Source organism: Eptatretus burgeri, chromosome 6 (genome assembly GCF_056783735.1).
Source record: "Eptatretus burgeri isolate ZD-2024b chromosome 6, Ebu_testis_v1, whole genome shotgun sequence".
In the NCBI taxonomy this organism is placed as follows: Eukaryota; Metazoa; Chordata; class Myxini; order Myxiniformes; family Myxinidae; genus Eptatretus; species Eptatretus burgeri.
The window spans coordinates 48,216,329-48,236,328 of record NC_140966.1 but is presented as its reverse complement, the minus strand read 5'-3'; the positions used below and the strand labels follow the sequence as shown (position 1 = coordinate 48,236,328).

Sequence of the window (20,000 nt, the reverse complement as noted above, 5' to 3'; positions counted from 1 at the left end):
CATGTGCAAAACACGAAAGCAGCTCGTACTTGCAACATGATGGAAAAATAATAATAATGATAATTAATAGCTTGTTACCCATGCACCAAAGGCCAAACGTAAGACTTTTTTTTTTATTTTGCTTTGTTTGGGCAATTTTGAAACTAGCTCCGTTCCGGATACGGACAAACAAATGCAAAAGGCGTCAAGGATAAGCAATTGTATCGAAGATAGAACGCGAAGACGAAACGACATTTGTTCTGAGCTGCACAAGCATTGAACAGAGTTACACCTAGCTTGGCACTGTTTATGCAGTAGCTACATAACGAAAGAGTGCAGGATACGGTTGGAGTTCAAGCAAGGCAATCCCACCAGCATAAATTACTTTATTGAACGAAACCTTCACTGGCTGACACCACAATACGCAATGGTATGCACACTTCTAAAGGTGGTGGGGTGCGAAGAAAAACTTAATTCAGATGCAGTGCCAATGTGTAAGGAAAAGGACAAATTTAATTTTGTGGAACAAGAAGTTGTGTCCAGACAAACACACATTTCACTTCATGAATAAGCCTGGGTGGGGGGAGGGGGGGAAATAAAAATAAAGGAATAACCAACACTCCATCCAAACCCTGATCATTTCACCAATTTTCACTGCCTGCACCTTATCTATCATACCAATCAGTCCATGTCCATTTTTTTGTCGACTGATGCTTCCGGCATCTCCCCTTTTCGCTGGCTGGCCGCCGCTGGCTCTGCCGTGGCCGACCCAGGCTTACCGGACGTGCCTTTTTCTTCGGGTACCGGCCCGTTTGTGGCACTAGTGTCCCCTTGGGCTGGTACAGTTGGAGGGGACTCTGGTTTTGGAGGTGGTGGCTTGGTTTTACTCACTACCGGGTTGCATACACTCTCAAGCTCCTGTGAACACACAAAACAGTTGAGTATTATCAATTTATATAGAACCACTCTCAATAATCACAAAAAATGGCATTTTGTAGGGTACACAAATATGATAGCATGCTCTGCATTACCTTCAGGCGCTTTCTGATGTCAGCGACGTGCACAACAGGGTCAAGGTGAAGCACATGATGAGCTTGCATATTCACAGAACTGTTGAGCCATTCCATTGCTTCATTAGCACTTTGTTCCACCTTCTGCACCTCCCCGGCATCCAGGTGGTTGTACTTCTCATCCTGCACATGTGAGAAGGCAACTGTTGTGATAATTTTACAATGCTCACATTCACCTTTGGACGTCCAAGTCCAAAATATTTTTGTTTGCCCTCCCATAGTGGATGTGCCATCCGTGCAACCAAAACAAGTTCTACAAATGATAATATTCAAGAACATCGAAAAAATTAAGTACAACAACGCACATGTATGCATGCATAAATTAACTTTGGAATATTCAAGAACATCGAAAAAATTAAGTACAACAACGCACATGTATGCATGCATAAATTAACTTTGGACTATTATGGTTCATTATGAACATATGTTACATAAAATTTTTCTTTTTTTGGTCTGGTTTTGATGGGACAGCCATGGGCTGAATGGCCTCCACCTGCATCTAATTTCCTTGATATCCTTGTGTATACATATTGGACAAATTACCCTATGTAGTCACAAACCAATAGTTAAAATTTTATTTTGTACATTATGATGCTTAAGGCCCAAGTCACATTTGCTCTACGGCGAGGATACGGCGGCTGTACGCCCTCTGAATTGACAGAAACGTGCGGCGGCCGCAGAGTTTCTGCGGTGGCCTCAGGGTGGCCCTCCGCCATTTGGCTATCTTTTACAGGCCGTAGGGGTCACCGTGGAATTATAACTTTTTTCATTTCTACGTAGCAATTCGACAAGCCGAAAAAAAAAAAAACTGGTAAAAAAATAAATAAACCAATGTCACCCGCAGGGTGACCCGTATCTTGCCAAAAGGTCACCACGTGTGACTTCTTTGAGGTCACACTGAGGTGAACAGAGCTGCGATCCACCAGGAGCGACTCCTTGAGGAATATCTGCCTACGAGAGATTCCGATGAGAATCATTCTACAGAGCAACCATGAAAAATATGCTTTTGCCTCATAACGTCACGAAATGATGTCATAATGTCTCAAGCTTGACATATCCAGAAAGCACTCAGAGGTGTTCAATTTGAGGTACTTCACGATATGGTTCCTAAAACTTGAAAATTTGACCTTGGGGTCAAATATGTTTGACCTTAGGCACTAACCATGAAGGTCAAGGCCAATCGCCACCAAAAATTAATCAGCTGAGCGGCAGACCATGAACTATATTCCCATGAAGTTTGAAGACGATCCGATCAAAATTACTCAAAAAATAAGGGTTTCGTCGACTCCCCTGATTTGCGACAAAGTGACCTTGACCTTTGACCTTCAAAATTTTATGCGCTGAAAGGGACCACTATAGGCCTCTGATATGCGAAGTTACAAAAATTTCCAATGATAACTGTGCTCTGCAGAATTTTTTTTATACGTGATTAGACAAGCAAACAAACAAAAAAAAAACCACAAGCTGACCAACATATCTTGCAAAAACTTCGTTTTGGCAAGATAATAAACTTCGAAAAATAAATGCAAATAAACCCCTTAAAATACAAATAAACCCCTTAAAATACAAATAAACCCCCTAAAATAAATACAAGTAAATAAACCCCTTAAAATAAATGTAAGTAAATAAACCCTTTAAAATACAAACAAACCCCTTAAAATACAAATAAATAAACCCCTTAAAATTCAAATAAACCCCCTAAAATAAATACAAGTAAATAAACCCCTTAAAATACATATAAATAAACCCCTTAAATACAAATACAAATAAATAAACCCCTTAAAATACAAATAAACCCCCTAAAATAAATAAATCCCTCAAAATACAAATAACCCCCAAAACAAATACAAGTAAATAAACCCCTTAAAATACAAATAAATAAACTCCTTAAAATACAAATAAACCCCCCGAAAATAAACACAAGTGAATAAACCCCTTAAAATACAAATAAACCCCCCAAAATAAATACAAACGAGAGCAAAGTTGATGGCACACCATTCAAATCTCCATGCTTTCCCCCTAAAGCTTGGTTTTTCAAACCCAGGGGCGTGACCCCAAGTGGGGTTACCGAGCAAATTGTGGGGTCGCGGGCGTCCGCTTGCAGCGAAAAAAAATTGTCTATTTTCGATCGGTGTTCATTTTTACGGGATGCAATATAAACGGTTCGTTCAAAGTATGGGAACCGGCGCAACATGACGCTTGGAATGGGATCCAGCCGATGCGCGGGCTTGCTGAAGGGCGGTTCGTTTTGGTGGGAAATTAGTGGTTTGATCCACGGCCTCTCAGACTCGGACTCTGACTCTATCATTAACGTCTATTCACGTCTCCACGTACGACTCGAGACCTTATTTGTGATGGCAGCACCGGCCACCAGCAAATCTCAAGAACGTTCTTAGCAGGATAAATTTCTGGACCTTGGATTTTACTACGTGGTGGATAAAAGTGGGGCACAGAGGCCTCAGTGTGTGATTTGTTTCTAAGTGCTTTCTACAGAGTCTATGAAACAAAATAAGTTGCAGAGGCATTTGACTACAAAACATGTGCCTTATCAGGATAAGGAGAGAGTGTTCTTTGAGAGGAAACGTCTTGCACTCAAGAATACGAGTCTTGACAGAGAGGGTACCATCAGACCAATTCTTGGGCATTAGAGGCCTCGTATCAAGTGTCACTCCATGTTGCCAAGACTAAAAAGCCTCACTCCATTGCGGAAGAACTCGTGCTGCCATGTGCAAAGGACATCGTATCTGACGGTTGGGGAGGAAGCGGCAAAGAAATTGGCAGTTATACCCCTCTCTGACAACACCATCCAACGCAGAATTGAAGATATGAGTCTGAACGTAATGGCTCAGGTCGTACAGAAGATCAAGGAATCGCCGTGGCATGCCATACAGTTGGACGAGTCCACTGATATCGCATCGTACGCGCAACTCATCGTTTGGGTCCGCATCATCAAGGCTGATAACTTTGTCGATGAGCTTCTGCTCATCAAACCATTGAAGGCCACCACCAAAAGTGAGGACATTTTCGGGAAAGTAGAGCAGTTTTATCGTGACCATGATCTGGACTTCGGAAAGTTGCTCGGTTCTACAACAGACGGCGCGCCAGCAATGTTAGGAGTGCGTTCTGGATTCAAGGCTAAATTGCTTTAGGTGGCTCCTCAGACCTCCATGGTACACTGCATGATTCACTGAGAAGCGCTCGCCTCTCGTACTTTGCCAGAAACCTTGCAGAGCGTGCTCTCAGAAGTCGTAAAAATGGTGAATCACATCAAATCGAGCGCCCTCAACACTAGGTTATTCAGGCTATTCTGCCAGGAGATGGACGCTGACCATAAGAATTTACTATTCTACACTCAAGTCAGATGGTTATCTCGAGGAAACCTTCTTCTGGGCGTTTACGAGCTCAAAGATGAACTGAAGGAGTTCCTACTCACACAAGGGAAAACGGCATGGGTAGCATTGCTTGAGTTGGACTCTTGGCTGTCAGAACTGTGCTATCTTGTTGACATCTTTGAATGTCTCAATGTCCTCAACAGCTCCCTCCAAGGCAAAGACGCCAACCTCATGATTTTTCACGACAAAATGAGCGGATTTCTGGCGACTCTAAAATTACTGGCAGACAAAGCAGCTGTTAAGCGCTTCAGCCTTCCCCCCACCCACCCCACCCCCACCCCCCCTATAACAACAGTTATAATGAATCCATAAAAACAAACCCTGTTCTTGAACTCTGCCACAATCTTTAAATACTGCTGAATCTGCCGTCCAAGATCTTCAAACACCCTGGGCCTCTCCTGGTGCTCCTGGTAACGTTCTTGGATTGGTGCACCAAGTTTCTGTTTCAGGGAAAGTACTTGTTTAACAATACCACAAAAACAGAAACAAACATGTTCAATATCTGCAAAGCTGCCAAATTACCAGAGATTATGAGATTTCATCATGGCAAGCAGCAGGAGTAAAAAAACATTTCTGGTAAGTTTTATGGTCGGCAAAACAACAATTTTAATCACATAAGGCAAACTCGCCATCCAGGGTGATTGGCTAAACCCACTGCTCTAAATAAATAAAAATTAACCCAAAAGCAAAGAAGCATTTTCAAAGTTCCACAGCAGAGCCGCTGGATAAAGCACTCCAAAGAAATGCAATGCATCATCTCCCATAACGGAGCAAGACGTGTGAAAAGCACAGCACAGACTTACTTTGAGTTCCGCAAGTTTGTCGATGTACACCTGCTTCAGCTGGTCCTCTCCTTCTTCGTAAAGCCAGTTCTCAGTCCGCTCCAGCAAGTTGCTGAACTCACGACGTTCCTAAGAAAGCCAAACAAGATACACTTCAATGTTTAATGCATCGAGATATCAAATGCCAAATATACTAGGCTCAAGATTGTGCTGGTAAGACTATTCAGATTAATAATACATCACATCAAGATAAAGTATCAAAAATACCCCCGAGCGGGAGTGCCGGTCATCTCTGCCAGAGGTCAAAAGTAGCTGTGCCAGACTGGAATAGGGGCAGTTCATAAAGTACGTACGCTCTACTTCCGGGTTTCAAAACCACCCACCCCCCTCTGTATGCAGACTCGTGACCACCCACCCACCCCCCTCATACATCGCTAATCGCTTGCAAAGCCAGCAGTTCCTTATGAACCGATGTTTGTAGGTCATGACAATGCAGTCCCTAGCGGTGTAATTTACCTTTTTATTTTAATATCACAGCACGTCATTTATGGAAATAAAAGTACAAATTGACATTCAAGACAATGTTGATGTCATAAATGAAAGTAAGTGTGCATATAAACTTGTGTTCCATTGTTTTAGTCAAATTGAACAAAAGCTTCAAATGTAATATTTGTCTCGGAGAGTTCCGGTTCTTAATTTAATACTTTTATTTTTGTATGTACTTTATGAACGGCCCATACGGGAAATCAGAACGAAGTTTGAAGGGCTATAAAATCGGAACGAGAGCAAATTTCAACAAAATGGCTCGGGTTGTTCTAGATAATAGTCCATAGTATCTGAATCACTAATAACATTTGATCTCTCTTTATAAATAAGGGAGGAGATACGATTTGAAATCGACGATTTTCGCAACTTTGACAGCCTCGTGACGTTGACCTCGACCTTGGACAACCTTGAAAGTAATATCATTGTGCATGTCTCATCGACCTCTATCCATTCCACTATTGGTTATTTGTCTCCACTCGGTTTGATTGTGGACGGATGGACGTACGTACGGACGGGCGGACAGACTTCGAGACTGTTATTATTAGGCCATCTCTACTGAGATGATAGAGATGATCTAAAAACCATGGCTCAAATTGACCTTGGTGAGACCAATTCAAGGATAAAACACCGATAATTTGAGGTCAAGTTGAGGTTGAAGGCCTGGACAAGGATAAAACAGCAGTTTACATAGGAGGGCCTTATTATCTTAAAAAGCAGTCATGTTTGTAAAGATCAAAGTGGTGGGCAATATAAATCATTTGCACAACATTGTGCAATGTAAACAAAATGGATCTTGAATACATACAATTGGTATCACAATGAATTATTTTTTTTTTTTAAATGGACAAATACATGAACAGTACAATGACATTTACTGCACCAATGACAGTGCCATTCGCATGCTTGCTATTCTCTCGATATCTGGGTTCCGCCCATATTCAGAATTCGAGCTCAGTGGACCGTGCACTTGACAATCCTCATTATAATTCACATACATACTGTGGTGTTTGTGTCACGCTACCAATCCTACAGTTCTGGGTTAATTACCATAATCTCAAGAATCTCTTAAACCAAGCCGATTTACAAAATTTCAGCTTCAGGATTGAACTTAGCAGTGCTGACAGCTGAAAAAAAAAAAAGTGTTTTCATTGGTCCAATTCGGACATCGCTTGGGCGTTTCCGGGTGCATGGGTTTATACGACCGATCGGCGATCGGTAATCGTTTGCCAAGCAAGCAGTTCCGTTGGAGTCCATGAGTGCTTAAGCCATTTGGCGAGCACTCACCAAGCTGCTTGATTATTTGTTTCAAAGCCACCAGAAGCAAGACTCGTCTCTTCCCTGATGTAAATACCAATCTTTGTGTGAGTCCTATTCTAAAAATAAATAAATAAATAAAGGAATAAAAATTAACTTTCACCCTTTAAAAATTGTGCAAAACATTAATGAAACATCAGCTGCTTTTTCATCCGTATCCTTTTCTAACCTGTGTTGCAAGTCAAGTGACCTGCCTTGTGATGCTTTAAAAGGCGGTGGATAATCAGCGTTTTCTGAATCTAATCAATATGAGAAACAGGATTGAATGAGACTCACCTAATTACAAGGGAAGAAGACAAAGAAGATGAAAGGGGAAGAGATTTTATAATCGAACACTGCGGTTAAAAAGAAAACATTGCTGTTTGGGCACATTTTATCACCCCAATAATGCCCTGGTATGCTGCCTACCACCCTCCCTCATGGTGCTTCCCCTTTCCCTTGTTGCTTTCCCCTCCCCTCAAGCAATCCTCCTCCAAACCCCCTTCCACCACGGTACAACTCTCCGGAGATCGCAGAGGAAGGGGCGTCAAAGAATGTGCGAATTGGACAAATGAAAGCTCAAGGTCCGCCAGCAACCCCCTTCTGTTGAAACTACCAAAATCAAGAATCACTGCTCGCCTTCACTCTTTCATTCCTCCTTTTCCCATCTTTGGAACAAACTCCCACACACTCTTCCCTCCAGGTCTTCAAAACAGCTGTTCACCACCATCTCTTGTCTTCCCCCATCAAAAACCACGATCTTTTCTACCCCCATTAATCTACCTCAAACCCACCTCCTTCAAATTCCGTTTTCCATCCTTAAAGTCCCTGTAGTACTATCTTGTTTACCTCATGTACCTCACCTGATCCTTCTCCCTTCCACAGATATCCTATTGTCTTGGTGCTTCCCTCTCCCATGCCTCGTTATACGTTTCTGTGCATTAGCTCTTACACGAGCCAAGACTTGGTATCCAAAAATAAACAAACAAATCCTTCTCTTCCCCACTACCGCCCCTCTCCCCCATCCTCCTCGTTCGCTCCCCCCTCCCGGAGCGTATAGCAATGGGTGGTGAGGCCTCGCTCTCCCTCACCCCTCCCAGTCTTGATATTCACATCAGCGAAGCGACAGGTTGTATTTTCTAGTCATTATGAGACGTTTGTCTGTGTCTGTATGCGAGACCATTTTCGCAGATGGCCAAATGGATCATGGTTAAACTTTGAGGTTTAACAGTGAGTTACTGGGGAGAGTTTTTGACAATTAAAAAAATTTTTTTTGTCCCAAAGCCTTTGTAGCTATGTGAAGAGTAATATTAAATTTTCCGACCCCATTCCTTATTGGGTGTGGGGAGGTGTTTTCAGCCCCCACAATTTTTTTTTAGAAATAAATAAATAAAATAAAATAAATCGATTTCATTAAATGTCAACAAGATAATATCACCGGGCAATGTCGGGAACCCCTGCGAGTTCTCGAAAGGGAAAGAAAAGAAGAAATAAAGTATTACAAAGAAAACATTAAAAACCAAATGAAATTTCCAAAGTTCGTCACAAATATCCAATTTATTGAGGGGAAACGAACGCACCTCCTCCCCAACAAAATGCTCCAGAACACCAAAGATCTTTTCCCGGTACTCGTAGACGAACTCCTCCACCAAGTTCTTTGCATCGATGCGCTCCTTCTCGAGTCTATCCTGCATGATCATTTTACCCTGCATCCAAAGCAAACATCATCAACTTGTGTAACACAATACAACTGAATACCCATGGAAGGACATCGCGCTGCAAATTTATCAGGTTCATACAGATAGTGAACAAAAAAAGGGAAACATCAATTTAAGGTAACTTAATAAAGCATCGGGCCAGCACGTGCAGCCAGTACAGACTATATTTGACGTGGCATAGAGCCCACCAGCGTCTGGCATTCTGCAGGAGGGATGAGGCACCATTCTACCATGAGAAAGTCAATCAACTAACATTTGTTTGATGAAGGTGGAAAACCCTGTCTCTGGCGTCGTTCCAGAATATCCCATAAATGCTCGATTGGGTTCAGATCTGGTGACTGAGAAGGCCATGACATATGGATAACATGTCATGCTCATCAAACCAATGGGTGACCACACGTGCTCTGTGGATGGGGGCATTGGTAAGGGGTCAGGTCTCCTCTTGCAGCCACACTCACCATTATTATAGGCAACCAGGCCTGTGCAGCAATTTTATACATGATCCTCAGCATGCTGGGATGACATTTGCTGAATTACCACATGGGCCACACCTGTGTGGAAGCCATTGCTTAGTGTCCCTCATTTACCCAGGTGTTTCCATTGTTTTTTGCACTATCTGTAGGTTGCATATCAGAAAAGGCCAGACAACACACCTGTGGTATTAATTTCATGAACACAAGACAGTCATGCCAGCTATCTTTACCTGTTATACTTGATCAAGAAACAGCTTTGCAGTTTTATCATGTAATTGTACAATAATTCAATAAGGCAATAACATAAAAAATAAACAAATTAATACCTGCCATTTTAGCAATGCTGAGTATCACGAGAACAATTTCGTTATCCTATACAATACGGTACAGTCCCTCTGAGCATATCATTAACCTTCCAACTTTGTTGGCATTACCTCGACAAGCTTACAGGGAACCACTGATATGTCTCACATTTCCATTAAAACAAACAAACAAAAATACTGATAAGTGTCAGATGTGGCTTTCCTTCATGACTGTTTGAATCAAACTCTGCATCTTTGGCCAGAAAGAATGAGATGCATAACATTCCAAAAAACATGTTTTTAATTGGGTCAAAAGTGTTATATTAAATTGTTCACATTGACTAAAACTGAAGCATTTGCCAATCTGCCAAGTTAAAAATCAAGAGTTTGTTTGCCCTGTAGAAAACGCTACTACAAGTCATTACGCCAACGTGCTTAAAGACAGAAGAAATGAGGAGGTCACTCTTCGACATCACCAAGTCACCAGATATGCCTCTGCCCACATTACGACATTATATACACTTATGCCAATTTCGATTTAAATCCCTGAACCCAGATTCAAAATATTAAATAATTATGGCTGACAGACCATGCATCTGATTCAAGTTGAAATTTAAAACGTATTGTTGCAGCTTTATAAACCGTATGCCAAAATTGAAACGCACACAGTACGTCGACTATTATAGTTATTTCCGTAATGTACGTTAAGAATAGCGCCTCCCCTGCAGGGGTTATTATGTAATTAAATGCGGTGGGTTGGGGAGCTTGCACCCCTTCTCAACCCGATGGTATGATAGCAACATTAGCACGTAATGATGTGTGCCGTGACTGCCGTTATCACATAAGGTGTGCGGTTTTACTACCGTGGCTTCTTGGCAAGTGTGAACACCACCAGCTTTCTGGAACCTTCGCCGAAGCCATGGTTTTAAAAGCGCATACCAAATGCCCCATAATAGTTTAAAACACCACCAAGTCGGTTTGTCCGTATGGACGTCTACCCTGTGCTGTAATTTCTTGCCGTCTATGCCTATACTGCATTTCGTTTCCCTAATCCTTGTTCATTCCCGTCCACTTGAACACGACTGGAATACGGACCAGGACACGACAGCCCCCCTGCAATAATTGCCCCATTCCCTGGCCTTGTGCCATTCACATTTATTGGACATGTGGGGTTTGTCCCAGGTACATGGGGGTAAAAGTGATTTCCCCATGTTACGTACAGAGCTCCTCTCCTGGCAACAGTCAGAAGGACCAACTGAGTGCACATCCAGGCAGGCAGCAGAATGGGTGGGGCTGCAGGGGCCAATGGCTGGCATGGGTCAAGCTCGTAAGATCTGACATGGCCCAAAAGCGGCTCCAGGCCCCCTCGGAAGATCTGACATTCAGCTTTGGTCAGGCCTGCCCCAGGAACTAACAAGTGAGCACAATATACGCCCGAACAAGAAGGTATATCCAGAATTGTGCTACGACATGGAAAACAGCATCCTGGTTGCCATGGAAACCACTTTAGATGACGAATGTATGTCGCGACACCGTCTCCACAGTCTGTACCTATGTACCAAATATGAAATGTGAAAGTTGAAAACTTTTGGAGTTAGAGTGTGGACGGACGGCCGGTATCACATAATACGCCTATATATATATATATATATATATATATATATATATATATATATATATATATATATATATATATATATATATATATATATATATATATATATATATATATATATATATATATATATATATATATATATATATATATATATATATATATATATATATATATATATATGTCGGGCGCATAAAAAGGTGTGCACCAGGTTCTGGTTCATTCTGCCTCTGCTCTCTTCTCATCCCTGGTCCTGGAAGCTTTGGATCACGGTTCTGATGGAGCTCATGGACCCTCGGTGGTGTAGTGCAGTGCCGGGGCAGTTCCGGAGAGCTGTACCAAACTGGGGAGGGCGATAGTTCCATGTATCGGTAGGTTGTCACCCTGCCCCTCCCAATTGTCTCCCCATGTGATAGTGTCTGATGGGTACACTGTCGTGTTATCCGGTAGGGAAGAAATAGGTCAAGTCAAATCTGCGACTTGTGCATTTTATTTTATTTTTGCAAATACACACATTGATTGCTTTTTATTACATTTCCCCTTTTACTGCCCCGGTTGCCCTTTGACTCCATTAAAGCCCTTGAATTCCCCTCCCTCATTCTCCATACCCTGCATTGCTCGTTTCAAATAACTTATTCTTGTTGAATTATATTTCCAATCTGCCCATGGTTGTCCATATGTAGATTAGCCAGGAGAATATAATTCAACGGATGAGCTCTCAGCGCAAAGCGCAAAGCTTGGCTGCCTTAATTTTGATTCAACAAGAAGGGCACTCTGTGGAGTGCATACCTCCAACATGTAATACCTGATCCACAAGAAAATATTAGGTCCAAAACATTTTTGAAATATCATGCGATGTAGTGCTTTTGGCCCAATCTCTCAATGGTGAAGAATTGCATAAATTATCAGATCTGGATCTTCATGATAATTGAATAAATTCTTCCTTGTCACACATCCGTGACAACCAAGTTTCATCCAAATCCATCCACAACCTTTTGATATATCATGCTATATATCGTTTTTGGCCCGATCTCTCAATGATGAAGAATCACTAAAAAAATTCTAGTCGTCAGATCTGGATCTGCATCTTCACCAAAATCTAATCAGTTAGTCATTGTCACCCACCCAACCTGCCCACAAAATTTCACCGGATCAGTCCACAACTCTTTGACACATCTTACACACACAGACAGACAGAGAGAGAGATGAAAACATCACCTCCTTCACCTTCTGTGGTGAAGGTGATCTAAATAAAAGTAGCACAACTGCCAAAGGCACAATTCCCCGATAAGGAGACTGCGTGTACCACAGTTAAACGGGAGTCCGACGGTGGACACTGGGTCACATGGTTAAATTGTTGGTGTTCGCGGTCGATTAGCAACCTGCCACGACACGTATTTATTCATGTGCGACATCCTCGATTCCCAGCGAGTCTGGAGAGAATCAGGGATACCCCAACGGATCCGGGTCCGATCAGGTTGAAATTTAAAACATATATTCCCCATGCCTACTACATCATAACTGACGTTTCGTGTCAATTGATGTAGTGGTTCAAGAGAAAACTTAAAAAAAAAAAAGATTTGTGTTCAATCCAATACAGCTGCCAGACCATGTGGCCTATTAATTACTCGTGAACACACTGGTATCCCCAAGGCTTGGTGAACATGTGGGTGAAGTTTCCCCCTTGATCTATCAAGCTGTTCTGGAGAAGAGGATTTTTAAAGGTTTATTCTTCAAAAAAATCATAGCTGCCAAATCATGTGACTAATGATGTAATAGATGGAGAACTTTTTGTTCCTCACGGATAGGCAATCATACCTGTAAAGTTTCACCTCGATCTGTTCGGCCATTTTGGAGATGATTTTCGAAGGTTTTTTTTTTAATGTTAAAAAATACGGGTGCTGAACCTCGTGACCGATGAAGTCATCAATTCCCCCCTCCCCCATACAATTTAGCCCGAGATGATCCTCAAAATTTTTCCTGCAGATCGGAAAAAGCGTTCGACGTATGCAATTATGCCATCATAACGAAGCCACCTACGACATAAAAAAAACACTTGTTTGCCATGGTAAGTACTTCACAAGTGCGAAATTTCAATTTTTTTTCCATGGAGTGGCTTTGGAGATAAAGATCCAAAGTTTTAACTTTTTTTTCCAACATGGCTGCCACAACACATGACCTACGCTGTCATAATTATCATCAAAGCATTCTACATAAGTAGCACCTGTGGTGAAAATTTCATGTCAATCGGATAAGCGGTTGCAGAGAAAACAGAAAATTAGCATGGACAGACAGACAGACAGACAACCCAAAAACAATGCCTCCGGTGACTTCGTCGGCAGAGGCATAATGAAAGCCAAAGCATTAATTCATAACAATGCACCACAAACAATACGGCACCTCATTCTCCACAAAGCAATCAAGTTGCTCCTTGCTGAGTTCCCAATGCAGGTGGCTTTCCACCGGCAGCTCAACCGTGCGGACCCGCACTTTCGCTTTTTTTGGTTCTGAAGGACGCTCCACCTTTTCTCCCACTCCATCTTTTTCTGCCTAGATCACAGCAACAGTCAACACCAACACTACCATATTAGAAAATACGAACACTTAGGTCATGGTACACAGGGATAACACGTGTAATACAAATCTAGGCAACAACAAAGTAAAACGATGATATTCGACATTTTATTGGGGAGGGTTAGTATGAAAAAGAACAGCATGAAAATATTTGCCCAAGAGAAACAAAATGTCAGCATGCTGTTTATTTTGTACAAACTTCACAAAGGCAATATATGCCTGCGAATGCGTGGAGCATCATGTCAGTTTCACAAAGAATGAAATTTTTTTTTCTTACTTCCCCCTCATCCCCTTTACATTTTCTTTCCCCCACCTAGCAAAATAAATAAATGTTATACCTCATTTTAGGTGTAATACTAAAGAGGCACCTTAGTCTGAGAGGGTGCTTCTGGGATAGAGTTGTCTGCAGGAGTTTGTGCATCCGGGCTTGATGGTTGCTGCTCTTCTGGTTCAGTCTGCATCTTGCTCTGTAAGAACACAAGAGACAAAGCTTTCAAAAAGCTGCAGTGCAACTTTATTTGGCATCAAATTGGCATTTTGGGAGCAAGGCAAAGAAAATGAATGGGAAAACTGCCCAAGTAAAAGTACAGTTTAATCAAATGCATCAGTTATTCCAACACAACATAAAGTTCCAAAAACATCACTACTATAAAGAAAAACAAACGCTTACATTCTCATCTTTCGGAACAGTCGGTGAGGGTACTTGCTCTGTTTCCATGGCAGTCTCCTCAGCATCGCTTGCTGGAGTATCCAGCTTCTCCACGAGCGATGCATTTGCCACAGAAAAAATGCCATTTCCATTCATACGAACTTTTACTTTCACCTTGGATTTTTCACCATTTGCTCGTGGGACAACTTTCTGGATCACAAACCACCCTGGAGAGGAAAGAGTATATGCACCAAAGTTAGAGCTGCACATCTCAATGTTGATCAAGCACACTGGTCTTGGAATAGCAAAAAGGATGGCCATCACTCACCAATGTGAGGATCAGGGTGTGGAATGCACTCTGGGTGGCTATAACGAGCCTGCAGTTGAAAAGGCTCTTTGCGGTAGAAGGTGAGAACCTTTGAGAAGGGTGTGGCATGGTTCCTGCTGAAAACCTCACAGTCCCTGTACCACAACACCAAAACAGATGGGGGGGGGACCATTCAAAATGATTGCTTACTTGGAGCATCAAAAAGCACACAAAGAACCAGAAGGAAGATGCATATTAAAGAACATTTAAAGATTCCCTTTTCTATTAAACAACGAGAATTGCCAGATTTACTTAAAGATGTCATTGTGTCGTCATTTTTGGTCTGTTTGCCTTGGAATCAATGCGTTACAAATTACAAATGAACTTGCAAACATTGGTCAAGTAAACATTGACTGGCATTTTAAAAATCCAAATCTATAAAAATAGCCATTTCTGTTCATTAGCTTGTATGGCACAACGGCAACTCCAGTTCCTTACTGCTCATACTTTAACATTAGATGAGAGTTGATCAATATCCATCAATAATGGCCCACATTTAAAATGTACCAGGAACCATTTCAGGATTGGCCTCAAAAAGTGGTTTAGATTTTGAAGACGAGGAACAAAGATGCCCTCAGTTTGCATGCATGCACATTTTGGGGAAAAATTGATGAAGAAATTGGAGGAAGAACACCAGACAAGTTCACAAACAAGGAAGAAGATTGTGTGTGTGTGTGTGTGTGTGTGTGTGTGTGTGTGTGTGTGTGTGTGTGTGTGTGTGTGTGTGTGTGTGTGTGTGTGTGTGTGTGTGTGTGTGTGTGTGTGTGTGTGTGTGTGTGTGTGTGTGTGTGTGTGTATGTATATATATATATCAGTCTCAAAAACACTTCAAACAGGTGATCAGGCAACCGGTGTAAAACACCAACCCACCCCTCGCTTTCATCCATTTCTGAGCTCCACTTGAGGTTGATGGTGTAAGGGACTGCATCCGTGATCGAAAAATCTCGAACTTTAAATACCGGTGAAAGCATCGCACACTGTTGCACACATACGGGAAAATTCAAACTTTAAACAGGATACCATCAAGGATAGTAAAACTAAAATTTGACTGGAATTTTAAATGAATTGCAATCCACAGGATGACAACCTGCTCCTACTGCCAAATACTGCAAAGCAGAACGCAGTGCGTGCATTAGAGCAGAAATGCAAATTAATCATGACCACAAATGGCTATAACGTTTTTTTTTTTAAAGAATGCAAAATGAGAAGCATAAAACAACAACGGCTTCTCAACCAGCAATACAGAAAGCCACAATTTGGTGATGTCCCATAGCAAGCAAATTAAGCCCTAAATCTTGGTTTAAAAAGAAGAAAAGAAGAATAAGGAGAAGGACAAACCTTGGTTCAGCAACAAACCCACAAAGTTGTTCTGTCACAAAACTGGAAGACTTGTGGGCCTCACCCATATCATGTGCAAACATGAATTGCTCAAAAAGTATGACATTTGCTGTCATGTTGCACAGAGACTGTTTGTTAGGAAATTGTCAGCTAAAGCAATGGAATGTTGCTCAAAGCACTCCAATCATCCTGCAAATGTAGCCCAATGGGGGAACACGTTCCAGCCCGATAAAGCTGCTTTTTTCAGAGGAATGTGTAGACATTTAGGATTGCAAACGGTGTAAAGGATAACATGCACAGTCAATCTACAGAAAAGAGTTCAGGAAAACTTCAATTAAATCCTAATTGCAACGTTAAAAGCATAGCACTGAAAGTTGCTAAAATTGTCACATTAAAAGTACAAGTACAGAAAGTAGCTTTCCAATTTCCAATAGATAGCATCATTCTTGTGGAATATTTTCAAAGAAACATAGCAATCACTCACTCGTACTTCTGGCGTTTACCAATCACAAGTATTTACAAAAATATATATTGTTGCGGTTGTGGAAACCGCATGCCTCCAAGGAAATGGCATCAATCAGACAGTGGTCCCCAGAGAGTAATTTGATTAATATACATGCAGTTAGACCTTTCCCTCATGTCTAATGGGTCAAAGTGCATTGTGTGGATGTCATAGTTAGGTCTGATTATATCTCTATCTTCATTCAAACTCTTTTCCTCTCGATTCCTGAAATAAATCTAAGCAGGCACTGCACTCAAACGGTCGCCTGTGAAAACCAGAGCGCCAAACTCCACCACCAGACTGCATGGGATGCATGCAGCACAGCGATAACCTCCACCCACTGTGCAGAAGGGAAGAAGAAGCCTCAACCACACAACGGCACCGCTGCAAGGATGTGGTGTCGAAGGGAATAGTAGAAGCAAACAAGAAAACGCCAATGCTGTACAGGACGCATGCAGCAACGTTCTTTTCACATCATTTCTGCATCCAATAATTAATTATATTCAATCTTTTCCTTCAATCCATGACAGATCAGGGCCGGCACCGCGCAAACAACCGCCTGTGAAGATCACCACGGGGATAAATAACCGCATGCTCAATGGCAGACCCGCACGCAGCCACATGATAATTTATCATCATACAGTACGGTGCACGAATAGCGCACCTCTTCATTCGGGTTTGCGCGCTGATTACAATGGCATCTTACCATCACAATGTACGGGATGCGCATGGTGCATATCTTTGTTCAGGTTTGCGTGATGGTTCACAACGGCATCTTCCCACATCTCCGCCTCGATATAGCTGCCACCAAGCAGAGGCGTGCTGTACGGCCCGGATTGCTCAGGCCGCATAGTGTGCGGACGAAGCGGGCGCATTGATCAGCGCCAACCGCAATGCGCCGGGGGTGCCCGAGCGGGTATGCGGGACTGGCACAGCCTTCGGCCGGAGCACGACGATTCATATCGCAGGGTTCGGAGCGAAACGATTCCGCAGCTTGGACATGTCTAGCTGGATGTAAAGAAAGGCCGCTTCTGGCCATGGTGGCTGGGCCCTGTGCTGGCCGGGGGCCCAATGGGAATGCCCAATTCGGGTGACGAAGCATCGCTTCGGGGCGGCACCCCCTGCACCACGGTCTGTAAAGGACGGATCGCCAAGCCGTCCAGTGTCACGGTCATCAGTCATGGTGGTCATCCTCAGCTTCGTTGCCTGGTTTTGGATGTCACTGCATGCACCTGTTGCACACAGTCTTCTTCACACACTCGTCACTGGCTCCACCCACCCGCCTGACACCGCCTGCGCCTGTCCCTTGTAGCTGGCTCCACCCACCTGCCCCTCGTCACTGGTTCCACCCACCCGCCTGACACCACCTGCTGCTGCTCCTTTGCCCACTCACCGCTGGCTCCACCTAAAGTCCCTCAGTCACACCTATTCTCTGGATCGGTGCAGATGTTTTGCTGTACCACAGCCAAGCAGGAGACGTGGCAACTTTCAAGGAGGGATCGTTCAGTGGAGCACACCCCCACACCCCCCCCCCCAATGTACTGGGTGGTGTGGTCGGTCAATCGTGCAAGGTATTACGAGACCGTTAGCCTTATCTCCTCTTCGTGTGTGTGTGTGTGTGTGTGTGTGTGTGTGTGTGTGTGTGTGTGTGTGTGTGTGTGTGTGTGTGTGTGTGTGTGTGTGTGTGTGTGTGTGTGTGTGTGTGTGTGTGTGTGCGCGCACACGCACGCATCATGGCGCCCATCCTCGCTTAGGTTAAGAGTGTAGAAGAATTATATCGGGATTGGTCTGCTTTCGTAAGTTGCTTGTTTTATTGTCGCACCAGACATTTCTTTCTATCTCTGCTTACACACAACAATAAACTACCTTGAATGTGCCACATATTTTTCCTCACCTGCCTATAATAAATGCTTATGCAGAAATGTTCCCAGCTCGTTTTTGCCTTTTCTTTCATTGATCCAGCATGGTCCGTAGATATGTATATGTATATATATATATATATATATATATATATATATATATATATATATATATATATATATATATATATATATATATATATATATATACATATATATACATATATATACATATACATATATATACATATATATATATATATACATATATATACATATATATACATATACACATATACACATATATATATATATATATATATATATATATATATATATATATATATATATAGACATATATATATATATATATATATATATAGACATATATATATATATATAGACATATATATATATATATATATATATATATATATATATATATATATATATATATAGACAGACTCATCCCCCGTTTATCACGGGGGTTACGTTCCAAACCCCCCCCCCCCCGCTAGAAGTGAAAATCCGCGATGAATGGGCGCCTCCCCAAAAAATGCCTATTTTTTTTATAAACGTGGTGTATAAACACGATTGGGTTCGATTTATATCGAGTGCATAATAAATACTGGGTGTTGTATTAACACGATTGGGTTTCATTTATATCAAGTGATTATTAAACGCTGGGTGGTGTATTAACAGAATTAGGTTTGATTTATATCGAGTGATTATTAAACGCTGGGTGGTGTGTAAACACGATTGGGTTTGATTTATATCGAGTGATTATTAAACGCTGGGTGGTGTATTAACAGAATTAGGTTTGATTTATATCGAGTGATTATTAAACGCTGGGTGGTGTGTAAACACGATTGGGTTTGATTTATATCGAGTGATTATTAAACGCTGGGTGGTGTATTAACAGAATTAGGTTTGATTTATATCGAGTGATTATTAAACGCTGGGTGGTGTGTAAACACGATTGGGTTTGATTTATATCGAGTGATTATTAAACGCTGGGTGGTGTATTAACAGAATTAGGTTTGATTTGTATCGAGTGATTATTAAACGCTGGGTGATGTATTAACACGATTGGGTGTTATTTATATCGAGTGAATATTAAACGCTGGGTGGTGTGTAAACATGATTGGGTTTGATTTATAGAGAGTGAATATAAACCTTCCTCTGGCGCTTCGGTTCCTTGCCAGAAGCCTTAGAAGGTGCAGCGCGTTTGGGCGGCATCGTTGGGCTTGGAGAAAAAACGTAGAAAATATTCGAAGTTCACAAGTGACACTTTGTCTCATGCATTGTGTGACTGGTCGAGCGCCACGCATTATAATTTATTGCTTAAATAATTTATATTTTATATATTACCGCGATATACCGGGGGAATCCGCAGAAAAAAATTAGTTAGGTTCCAAGGGAAAAACCGCGATGAAGCGGGGACGCGATATAGCGGGGGATTACTATATATACACACACACACACACACACACACACACACACACACACACACACACACACACACACACACACACACACAC

The 20,000-nt window shown here is 42.0% G+C and overlaps 1 protein-coding gene across 1 annotated transcript in view; it reads right to left on the bottom strand.

Moving 5' to 3' along the window:
* The window catches only part of LOC147024717 (heat shock 70 kDa protein 4-like), a 106,842-nt gene that overhangs the window by 434 nt on the left and 86,408 nt on the right, over positions 1–20,000 (bottom strand). Inside the window, exons 10-19 of the mRNA XM_085884898.1 lie at positions 15,631–15,737; positions 14,722–14,855; positions 14,415–14,620; positions 14,113–14,211; positions 13,571–13,720; positions 8,643–8,768; positions 5,245–5,352; positions 4,762–4,881; positions 1,011–1,172; positions 1–897 (exon numbers count right to left, since the gene is read on the bottom strand). The exon at positions 1–897 is cut by the window's left edge and continues 434 nt beyond it. Of these exons, the coding sequence (XP_085741024.1) occupies positions 661–897; positions 1,011–1,172; positions 4,762–4,881; positions 5,245–5,352; positions 8,643–8,768; positions 13,571–13,720; positions 14,113–14,211; positions 14,415–14,620; positions 14,722–14,855; positions 15,631–15,737 (1,449 nt within the window). The 3' untranslated portion in view covers positions 1–660. The remainder of the gene's footprint in view (positions 898–1,010; positions 1,173–4,761; positions 4,882–5,244; positions 5,353–8,642; positions 8,769–13,570; positions 13,721–14,112; positions 14,212–14,414; positions 14,621–14,721; positions 14,856–15,630; positions 15,738–20,000) is intronic.